Source organism: Plasmodium cynomolgi, chromosome 13, assembly GCF_000321355.1.
Source record: "Plasmodium cynomolgi strain B DNA, chromosome 13, whole genome shotgun sequence".
In the NCBI taxonomy this organism is placed as follows: Eukaryota; Apicomplexa; class Aconoidasida; order Haemosporida; family Plasmodiidae; genus Plasmodium; species Plasmodium cynomolgi.
The window spans coordinates 1,756,433-1,767,001 of record NC_020406.1 but is presented as its reverse complement, the minus strand read 5'-3'; the positions used below and the strand labels follow the sequence as shown (position 1 = coordinate 1,767,001).

At 41.3% G+C, this 10,569-nt stretch overlaps 1 protein-coding gene across 1 annotated transcript; it reads left to right on the top strand.

Annotated features, from left to right (window-relative positions):
• Window positions 1-4,772: 4,772 nt before the first annotated feature.
• Window positions 4,773-8,561, top strand: PCYB_134730 (hypothetical protein; the record flags this gene model as incomplete). The annotated part of the gene is made up of 3 exons (XM_004224498.1): window positions 4,773-4,826; window positions 4,948-4,982; window positions 5,201-8,561. 3 exons carry the CDS (start codon window positions 4,773-4,775, stop codon window positions 8,559-8,561), a joined length of 3,450 nt encoding a protein of 1,149 aa, XP_004224546.1.
• Between the last annotated feature and the right edge of the window lie 2,008 nt (window positions 8,562-10,569).

The window sequence follows — 10,569 nt, the reverse complement described above, 5'->3', positions numbered from 1 at the left end:
TTTTTTCTTTTCTTTTTTTTTTTTTTTTTTCTTTTTTTCTTTCTTTTTTTTTTCCCCCACCTTATGCGTTATGCTTATGCGGTGAAAAGCAAACTGGAGTTACAGAATGGGAAAAAAAAATCGTGTCAATTTTCCAATTTTTTTTTAAATATTAAGGTAAAGGGGCAAAATATTGGGGCATAAAATAAGGGTAAAAAAAAGGCATGTAGTTGGGGCATAAAATGAGGGCAAAAAAAAAAAAAAGGCAAACATGGAGTGCAAAAAAAGGCTAAAATTATGCGAAAGTGGAAAATAAAATAGGCACAAAGCAATCGAACATATACGTAGTTACCGTGTGACATGTGAAAAGGTTAAATGAGCGCAGTATGGCCCTGTGGGAGCTATGGAAACGGGAAATGGCGCAAAATAAATGCAATGGGGGCGCAACGTACGCACAAATAAACGCCGATAAACGCGCAAAAACGCAAAGTGAAGAAATCCTGTTATATTTCAGCAGTAGGAGTGCCAAAACTGCTAAAAATCAAAAATTTATGTTGTGTAAATATAATTCCTGTTCCTTTTTTATTTCTTTTCCTTTCTTTGCGATTTTTTTTTTCCATGTCCTTGCAATTAATTCGTACTAACAATAGAAAAAATGCAAAGGAAAAAAAAAGGGGTGATGAAAAATATACTAAAACTTCTAAAACGTTGAAACAATATGCAAAAATTTTTCTTCCCCTTTTGCTATGTTTTTTTTTTTTTTTTTTTTTACTTCATATATCGAAACAAAAGACAGTCACACGTTTGCATGCTTTATGGTAAACAAAACAGCTGGAAGGAAAAAAAGGCATAATCCTCGTACCATGGCGGGAAAAAAGAAAAAAACGTACACACATACTAAGGCAAATAAAAATACAAACGTGTGTACGCGTATGTATACATGTGCGGAAACGTTTTGGCCACTGGCCATTCGCCACGAGTAAATTTTTAAAAAATTCTTCACATTCCCGCGGACGAGGGAAGCTCCATTTACCGAATGGAAAAATTGCGCATTTGGAAAATTTCTCACACAGTTATTAGGAAATGGCGAATGGCAAATGGCGAATGTCAATGGCGATGGTAAAAGGACAAAGTCACCGACTGAGAAGTTGACCGTGCTGTCAACCTACCCCGCGCCACGAACTTAAATCCGACCACGTACTACGTCGCCGTCAAATATACACAAACACGCGGAACGACGATTTTTAATTTTTCTTTTAAAAAATGCCACTCTGGAGGCAGGCCACAATATTCTACATGCCGAGGGGCTGGGGGGAAATGTTTAAAATGGGGGGAATCACACGAGTGCTCCGCATACGTACACACACGCCGCGTACGCCAACAAAAATAGTGCATTAAAAATCACAGATGCATTTTCGCAAAATGGGGAACGCCGAATTGCACAACGGTGGTTTCCTAAAGAGGCAGAAATTCGCCCAAACGCCGTTACAAAAGGTGAACGAATCATTGAGAATTACCCACCAGTGTTGTTATCCGCGTTGCTCACTTCGTGTGTGAAATGTGAAGAATTGGAAAAAAAAAAAAAAAAAAACAACATATAAACAAATATAAACAGATATAAACAGATATAAACAGACATAAACAGACATAAGCAGATATAAAGTAAAATAATAAATGTATAAAAATTCGAAAAAATACAAAACACAGGAAAGAGAAAAATTTTCAACCAAACGCACACGCTGCGGCAACGACGAATGAATCGAATTTTTTTTCAGTTCGCAACGGATAACATTTTGCAATAAGTTACGAAATTGCACACCTCTGCTTCTACACATATGTTTCGGCCCCAATGGAACGATTTGACAAGAATATTTCTACACATGCGCTTTTTCTTTCCTCTTGTTTCCTTTTTTTTACGTCACGGTAAATACATGTAGACAGGTATACCCCCCTCCCCCGCCCTCCACTCTTTTGCAAAATTAAAAGGACAGGTGGAGCAGAAAATGGCATCAAAATAGGTCATCATAAAAACGAAAAAAGGGTAACACACATTGACGGTTACTGTTAAAACGTGTGCATTTTAGCAATTTGGAAAAAGGACAATTTTTTTTTAACTTTCGTGTATTAACCTACCGACTGTGGGACAAAAAAGGCGACAGAATTGGCTAGTCTCCTCAACCTGTTGATCCACTGAACTGGCAAAAGTGTCGGAGACATAAAGGGAGGTTGGCAGTGCCATAAGGTCAAACGGCACACACCAGTACACACATAGTTGTAGCAATAGGAGGGCGCAAATGCGAATAAACGCATACGTAACGTTGATTGTACGTGCTGTATCATAAGACATGCGGGTGGCAGAGAGCACAAATGCTGTGCTACCACATGTTATATTCGCCCCCAAGTATACTTCTATGTGCATATGTATATATACACTCATGCGCGCATTTCTGGAGGCCAACTAAGTGTCAAACGTCGCTGCAAAATTGAAAGGCCTTCCCATTTATCTCGATTGGCTCTCAAAAAGGGTAAAGACGCATGCCACTACCCTTTTTCCACTTTCTTGTTTTTACTTCAGGTTACATATTATTCTTTTAGCATTTCACCACTCGCAATTCGCGTTTCTTAGTAAACACATGGAACGCAATGCCAACTTGGGCACAACATTGTCCCACTTTTTAGCCTCTCTGGGCCAACAAACAGGTGGGGGAGTCCTCTCCTTTGGATCGGAGCTTGCTTAACCGGAAGTGGGTCTTCCTTATGGTTCAAAAAAGAGTGCCGTCTTTGAGAAGCAATTTATAAATTCTTTGTCCGCAACTGTACGATGACACGATCTTACGATCGCACAATCCCATAATCGCAGTTTTGATGACGTGTCATGGGTTCGTGAGCGAGTTGCTCGCGCCCTTTTGGAAGAACCCATGGGAGGAGTAAGCGGTGAACGATGCCTCAAACGGTCTGCATAACTAACAACCTATCTGCAACTGCGACATGTGGAGCACTTCACCGCGTGGCAACGCCCCATGTTCGCCTTTAAAGCGGGTTGGTCACTGTGACGAAAAGTGGATACAGAATTTTTCCACAAAGAAGGGGACGTATGCGTAGACGTAAAGTTAAACAACATGACCACCAGCTTTGTATCGGTATGCCTTTAGCCACGCGCAAGGCAACGAATGAGGCGGAATTCAAGCGGGGAAATTGCAATTTGAAGTCGCTCAAGCGGAGTTTTTCACATATTCATTTATTCGTTAATTTATTTTTTCCTATTTTACCCCTCTTTGGTTAATCTTTTCTCAAACGGTTGCATATATGCTGTGGGCCGGGCCAAAATTATACGTCCGAGCGCGGGAATGCAACTACGTTATCCCAGGTCAGGCGAACAGCGAAAAGGGTGCTCACCAAGCGGTTTGCAGTTTAACAGCTTAGCAATTTAATAAAAAAAAAAAAAATACCAGTTGACAACTTACCGCGATTCTTTTGGAAAAAAAAAGGAAATTTTCATTTTACGTGTATGAAACGAAATGTTTCAAAAGTCCCCTTCAATTTGTGATACCCCAATTTGTACACTTCGTTGAAAAAAAAAAAAAAAAGTTGAGTCAGTCCAAGGAGTGTCAAACTGTGCCATCAAGTTGGAGGAGACGCATGGATTCCCCAATCGATGCCTACTAACTACGCAAAGATAAAAACAACAATGAAAGAAAATGGCGTAGCAAAACTGAGCAGTCTGCGATTTGTTTAACTACATACATACAGGCGCGTGTTGGTTTTTCCCAGTATACATACGTATTTATACATTTATAGTTATATATATATTTACATATTCTTATGCGAGGGTACCATCGGGGAACGAAGCAGGGCCCGCAAAAAGGTCATCCCCTTATTGCGTGTGTGCACATGTGTGACCAATCTCCTCCATGAGGGGGGAAATCAGAAAAGGGTATAATTTTTTAGAAACGGTGATGAGAGCTATTTAGTACAAATAAATCACCAACGCGAGATGCCTTTCTCTTTTTTTAAGAATGAGCCAACAGCTATCCGCGTGAATATTTATTCCCCAAAGGTTCAGCTACCGCCATCAGATTTTCAAATTAACCATGTCCGTTTTACCTAAGCGTGAAAGCGTACGAATGTGTGGACGATCATGTTCATTCCCTTTTTCTTACCCCTTTCTTCCATTCCACATTTTGTAAACATACTGACTGAGCTTTTCTGCCTTGAATGTATCTCCCTGAATACATCCCTGCGCACCTTTTGAAAAACGAAAGGGGGGCCACCTCTCCTTTCTGTTAAAACAACACAGCGTCCTTTGCAAAGAAATATTCGTCTGTTGCTCAGCTGCATTGTTCACCATATGATAGAGATAATATGCCTTCCGTTATCCTTCCTATTTTGCAGATTCGCAACAACCGCATAAATGCGTCCCACGTCGACATGAAAAAAGAAGGTGTGCAATCCAATACGTATAAACGCACGTGCGTACACGCTTAAAAGGGGGGTTCCCTGAAGCGTTCACCTAACGCTGTGCGTAATAAATATATATATGTACGTTCGTACTTACCTGTATTTGTGTGTGCATTCCCTTACACGGACGCCCATTGGGCTCCCCCCCCCCTTCCATTCGCATGCACACCCGACTCGAAAGCAGTAACACACTTCTCCCCATTGCAGATATAGACATTTGAAATGGAGAGACGCGTACATATTCCCTCCCCCCGAAAAGTATTCTTCCATTAACGCATTTTTAAAAAATATACACACACAATCTTCACCCATCCATCCTTCAAAAGGCACCAATAATGAAAAATGATAACACAGTAGTTTACAAGAACAATACTTGGAGCATATACAACGTATGCGTCGTTCCCTTTTTCTTCGAACTGATTTCCCATTTCTATGTTTCTTTTGATTCCTCGCTTTGCAACCTTCGCATTCATACTATAACCCATTTCTCCGTGTTTAAAAAATTTTCAGAACAAGTCCAACGCCCCTGGGAATAAGAAAAAAAGGTGCGCTTCGTTGTGCATGCTTATACATGCGAAACGTAGTTAGACGTTGCGGATAGCAGACGTAGTGCATGCCCCTTTTTGAAAATTCAACGCGAAAAAAAAAAAAAAAGGCGTTGTCTGGGTGCTTCCCTCCGCCTGCACTACGCCGAACAAGAAATCGAACTGTTTTTACTCCCCATTCGCCCATTGCTCCCGTGCACCCCTCCTCCTCCCTGCAGCCGAGTGGAATACCTGACCCTGTTAGGGAAGGGACAACTGTTTGACGAAGCGGCGAACGAAAATGAGGGTAAGCAAGGCGAAGTGACGGACATGTACATCTACACAGGCAAGGGAGTGGAAAAGGTGTCAATAAACACAGCGACGAAAGAGAAAAAAAACGAAACGAATAAAAACAAACGGTATCAGTATTTAAAGGATAAAATAACAAATGCATTAAAAAATCAGGAAAGGATAAAACAGAATACTAGTGAGAGTGAATTTCCAAGTGCTAACGAAAATGACCCCAGAGATGTCTTCATTTTTGATAAGCTTAAAAATGAAATAAACATTATCAGCAGCAAGGGGCTAAAAGAAGAGGAGCACAAAAAGGGAACGGATGATGCCACAGTGGATACCCATCCTTTGGAGGGATCATCATTCCTGCATACAGATGGGCATACAACGGAAGATATTCTTCCTGGTGCAGATGTGCACGCCGAGGCAACTGCTTCTGTCACGTGCAACCATGTAGGAGAAAATTTCGGTTATGTAGCAGACGACGTGGGGATTCTACCAGGTCAAGGTGGGTACCGCCATGAGGATCAATATAGAGAGGATGAGGAACCTCTGTACAAAAAAGACCAAAGTGAGCTTGCGATCCAATCGGAGGACCGCGCAAACCTTGACGATGAGAAGAAGGGAACTCCAAATGAGATGCAACCCGCAGAGGAAACCTCCACCAAACCGAATGGTGAGTTTTTTATCTACACGGAAAAATGTAGTGACATCAGCAGCGAAACAGATGATGAAATTTATTCTGAGTCCGAAGTGGGTGCCCCCAAATGGGAAAGCCAACCCGAAAGGGGAAACTTCATGCCGCGTTTGAAGAACCAAACGAGGGAAGTAAAAAAGGGGGCAAGCTTTCAAAGAGAAAGAGTCGTGGAAAAGCGTAAAAAAGGGAGAGAGGGGGTGTACAAATCATACCGCGAGGGGGGGTCGCGCGAAAGGGGAGTGTGCGAAGGAGGATCTCTCCAAAAAGGATCTCTCCAAAAAGGATCGCTCCAAAAGGGATCGCTCCAAAAAGGCTGGCATGAAGAAGGCCCTTACGAGAACAGCTGGAGCGAGGATAGCCAAGGGGAATACAGCCCGTACAAAGACTCACCGAGAAAACATGTGATGAGTGTCCATCGGCGCGACGAATTCCACAGTATACAAAAAGAAATGCACCATCTCAATGTGGAAATGAACAATGTAAAGGACAAAATGAACATAATCAATAACAAGAAAAACGGAAAAATAAACGTGTTGAATAAAAAAATTAACATTTTGAAAAACAAACTTAGCGATAGTTACGTCAGTAATCTAAACGACGACATAAACATTGTCAACAGTCAAATCGACATTTTATTTATAAAAAAAATTAACAAAATGTACAAACAGATAGATTCCTACGTAAAAAATATAAACGATCAGATAGTGAAGAATTTATCCTCCGAGAGGACTCTGGACTATCTCGATTCGTCCCTATACAGTCACATACAAAGACAAATAAGCAACATAAAGACGCAAGTAAGTAATTTACATGACCAGGTGAACAGTCACATGTATCAGCAGAAAAGCAACAAAATGTTTAACCAAATGAATAGCCAAATTAACAACACCAGTAATCAAATTGGTCGGCACATTGGTGTCCTGCTGCATAGGCAAAGAGGAGGACTTCCAACGATGGACTCAAAGTGGATAATTCCAAATGATGAGGAATGGAGATATCAGAGGAAATCCAAAGGATCACTCGATGTGGAAGAAGACCTGTCTCTTCCGCAGCATGAAAAAAAAATGCACAAAAAAAAAGGCATCGTTAAGAAGGAAGATCATCACCTCTACAGGGATAACCCCTTTTGTAAGAATACCTATCACGAGCTTCACCCACAAATTAATTTCAGCAGTGCAGATGAGGGTAGTGACGCAAATGAGGACGCGGACTATTATAGCCGCTTCAGTAAACACCACAATGGAGGTGCTATTAACGTGGGAGAATATCCAATCGAAGGAGACTCCTGTGTTTCCGACGCTAGTGTTACAAAGTATGGAATCCATCGGGGGAAAACAATCCGAGGCGGAAGCAAAGGGTACAACTCAAGTGATAGCTGTAGAAGCAGAATCTCAAAAAGGAAGAAAACGAGAAATGATAATGAACCAAATTATAATCACCTTAAACGGAAGAAGAAATTAATTAACCTCTTTAGTCGTAATGTCAAGTGGGAAACTGATAAGTGTGCTGATGGCACGGACAAGGTGAAGCCTCAGTTGGAGATCAACGCAGATGGTGTGCGTAGCCGACCTGGCGTTGAAACAGATGAGCACACAGGTCTACGTAGTCATGAACATCTATCCGGAGGTAAAACTGTAAGCTGTGAAAAGGGAGACGGTTTTATGCATGACGAGAGACCGTCGGCGCAGTTCGGCCATGAAAGTGGTAAAGTGGGTGTAGTCGAAGCGCCAGAAGTGATCGAAGTGGAAGAAGTGATACAAGCGGCAGATGTGATACAAGCGGAAGATGCGATCGAAGTGGCAGATGTGATCGAAGTGGCAGACGTGATCGAAGTGGCGGACGTTGCCGAAGCCTCAGACGTGACAAACGTGGTAGACGCGGCCGAAGCGGAGGAACCTGCTGACAAGAGACCAAACGCAGAGGAGGAGTACCGCCCCTTCAGCGACCAGAAGCTAATGTATTTGAAAAAAAAATTGATGCAATTGGATTTATTTAAAAGGAATCAAAAACGGAAAAATGAAGAGGATGGCCTAAACAATCGTGACATGAAAACAGATGCCAGCGAACAAGCAAAAGAAAAGGATAAAAGGATGGCCCCTATGGAAGTAGCCAATGAGTCGGATAAAGCCATCGAATTAGTTTCTTACACAGAGAAGGGGGACACGTTACAGAATGGCGCACAATCAACGTATAAAACGCACAAATTTATGTTTGTAGAGGAAAGGCAAGAAACGGAACTTGGTGGATGCAGTGGCGACGCGTATGGTAATTACAATACAAAACACCACTGGAAATGGCAAGCTAGCCAAAACGATAGGAGAAGGGAAAATTACCCCACCGGAAATATGAACACTGCAAATGAATCCAAAGACTTCGCGTCGATGTTTCATAAATTGGTTCACCAAGAAGGCGAAAATGGGCAAAGCAAACATAACGGGCAAAATAGAGTACCCCATTTGTATGGCAACACCGGTGAGGATAAAGTAGCTGACGATTTTTGCTTCAGTGAGAAGTCCGCTTTCCTTCGAGATGGTGACCAGCAGAAGGTGGACAAAGGAGGAAATAACGTAGATATGTTGAGACATTTTTTTTTTTTAAAGACGAAATGAAGGGCTCGGAAAATGTGCATGAGACGATTAGCATGGATAACACAAGTGATGATCAAAACGGAGTAGCACAAAGTCGGAACGAATGGAGAGAACCCAGTAGCTATCTCAGTGCAAGCGAAGCAACAAATGAAAATTACGGGAACAGGAAAAATGCGCAGCTCACGAATTCTTTTACCATAGACCAAATTTATGACTACACGGTGGATTATTATCACCAAATGAGAGAATCAAAGGAGAGGTGAAGCGGGCCCAACACCTTCACCAGCGTATCAAGAGTGCTCAATGAGAAAAATCAAATGGACTGTTAGTCCCCCAACTGTTGAGTAGAATGGGAAGAATAAGTCGGGAAAAAAAAAAAAAACTCAAAAGAAAAAATACCGTTTTTTTTTTTTTTAGTGTCAACAAATGAGCCCCCGTGTAATGTTTGACTCGGCAAAACATAAAAGTGTGCACTTGCGTGTTACCATCCGTGTGCATACAATTATTTACATGATTATTTTTCCACTTTCTCAGTCGTGCTTTCCCAAACGCACACACAAAGGCGGTTGTTTTTTTGCCCAGAATGAACACCAGTAGGAGTTAGAGAAGGGAAGAGAGACAACAAAGGGGGACGGATAAAACTGACGCGTAAAGCTGCTCAGTGGGGAAATAAGCACATGCTTTCACCATCCATGTGCGCTCCCAACATCAGGAGGTGGAAATGCACCGCAACGGGGAAGACTTAACCGGACGGCGACCCTTGAAAGCGCCAACAGGTAAGAAAAAAGGTAAAAAAAACGTAGTGACGTAAAAAATGTAATAAAATGAAAAAATAAAACAAAATCGCGCCGCGCGAATGTGTAAAACGCGAACGATGAAAAAACGCCAAAAGCCTGGGCCACTACAAAATAAGAAACACGTGTTGCATGAGGCGCAATGTGCAACGATGAAATGGGAAAAAAAGGCAAAAAGAAAGGGGAAAAAAAAAAAGGCGAAAAAAGTAGAAAAATAACCTTTAAATAGCCTTAAAATTGTAAAAAAAAAACCCGAATTAACGGCAACTGTGCGAAAAGGAAGAACCACCACCACCTTTTTTTTAAGTTCAACGTGATAATGAAAATGTGCAAAATTTATCATTATCACATTTTGTTTGTTTTTTCAATTTTTCGGTGCGTCCCTATTTGTGTCCTATTCCAAATTGAACTCTATTTTTTATTTCATTTTTTCTTTTTCTGTTCTTTTTTACGTCTTGGACGCGTCATGTGTATTTCGTACACGTCTGAAACACGTTCTCGCAGTGATCTCACAAAAAGGTACGTTGGCATATGCACTGAATGATGTTTTTTTTTTTTTTTTATTTGGAATATTTCAAATAATGGCAGTGCTAAACGCACTAGCGGTATTGTCAAAAATTGGTTATAGCAACTTTATTTCGTTTTTTTCGAAGGAAAACAAACTGAACAATTTTTTTTTCTCTTAAATTAAAATGCAACAAAGTTTATCCCTCTTTTGTTTTGCAAACTCCTGCCACTAAATGAACTCCGGTGTTGGTGGTGAGTAACGCGCAGGAAGGCAGCGCCCTCTCCATGGGGGGACTTATCAAAGGAATTACATTCATACAGCGAACACCTGTGTGCTATCCACTACGCACAGGCTATCTTTGTTTTACGTATTTTACTTCTCCTTAAGGGACTGCTTCTGCGAATGACAGCTAAATCGCGACAGCAATGTCAATGGCAGCGTCAATGGTATTGACAATTTGTGGTTACGCTCGTTCAAGCTGACTTCGCGAGAGAAATAAAAAAAAAAAAAGAATTTTTTTCTCGGACTTTTCAAAGGCATTTTACCGCCATTTTTTTTTTCCTACGCTTATACAAATATGTAAAACGCTTGTATTGTAATACTGTTCGCATTTTTTCTCACATGTGTAGGGATAATTTTTCACGGGGATTTTCTTCTCCCACTGCCGGTGCGGGGGCACTTCCATTTTTTCTTCCACTTGGGCTTAGTGCTTGGGCAAATATTTATT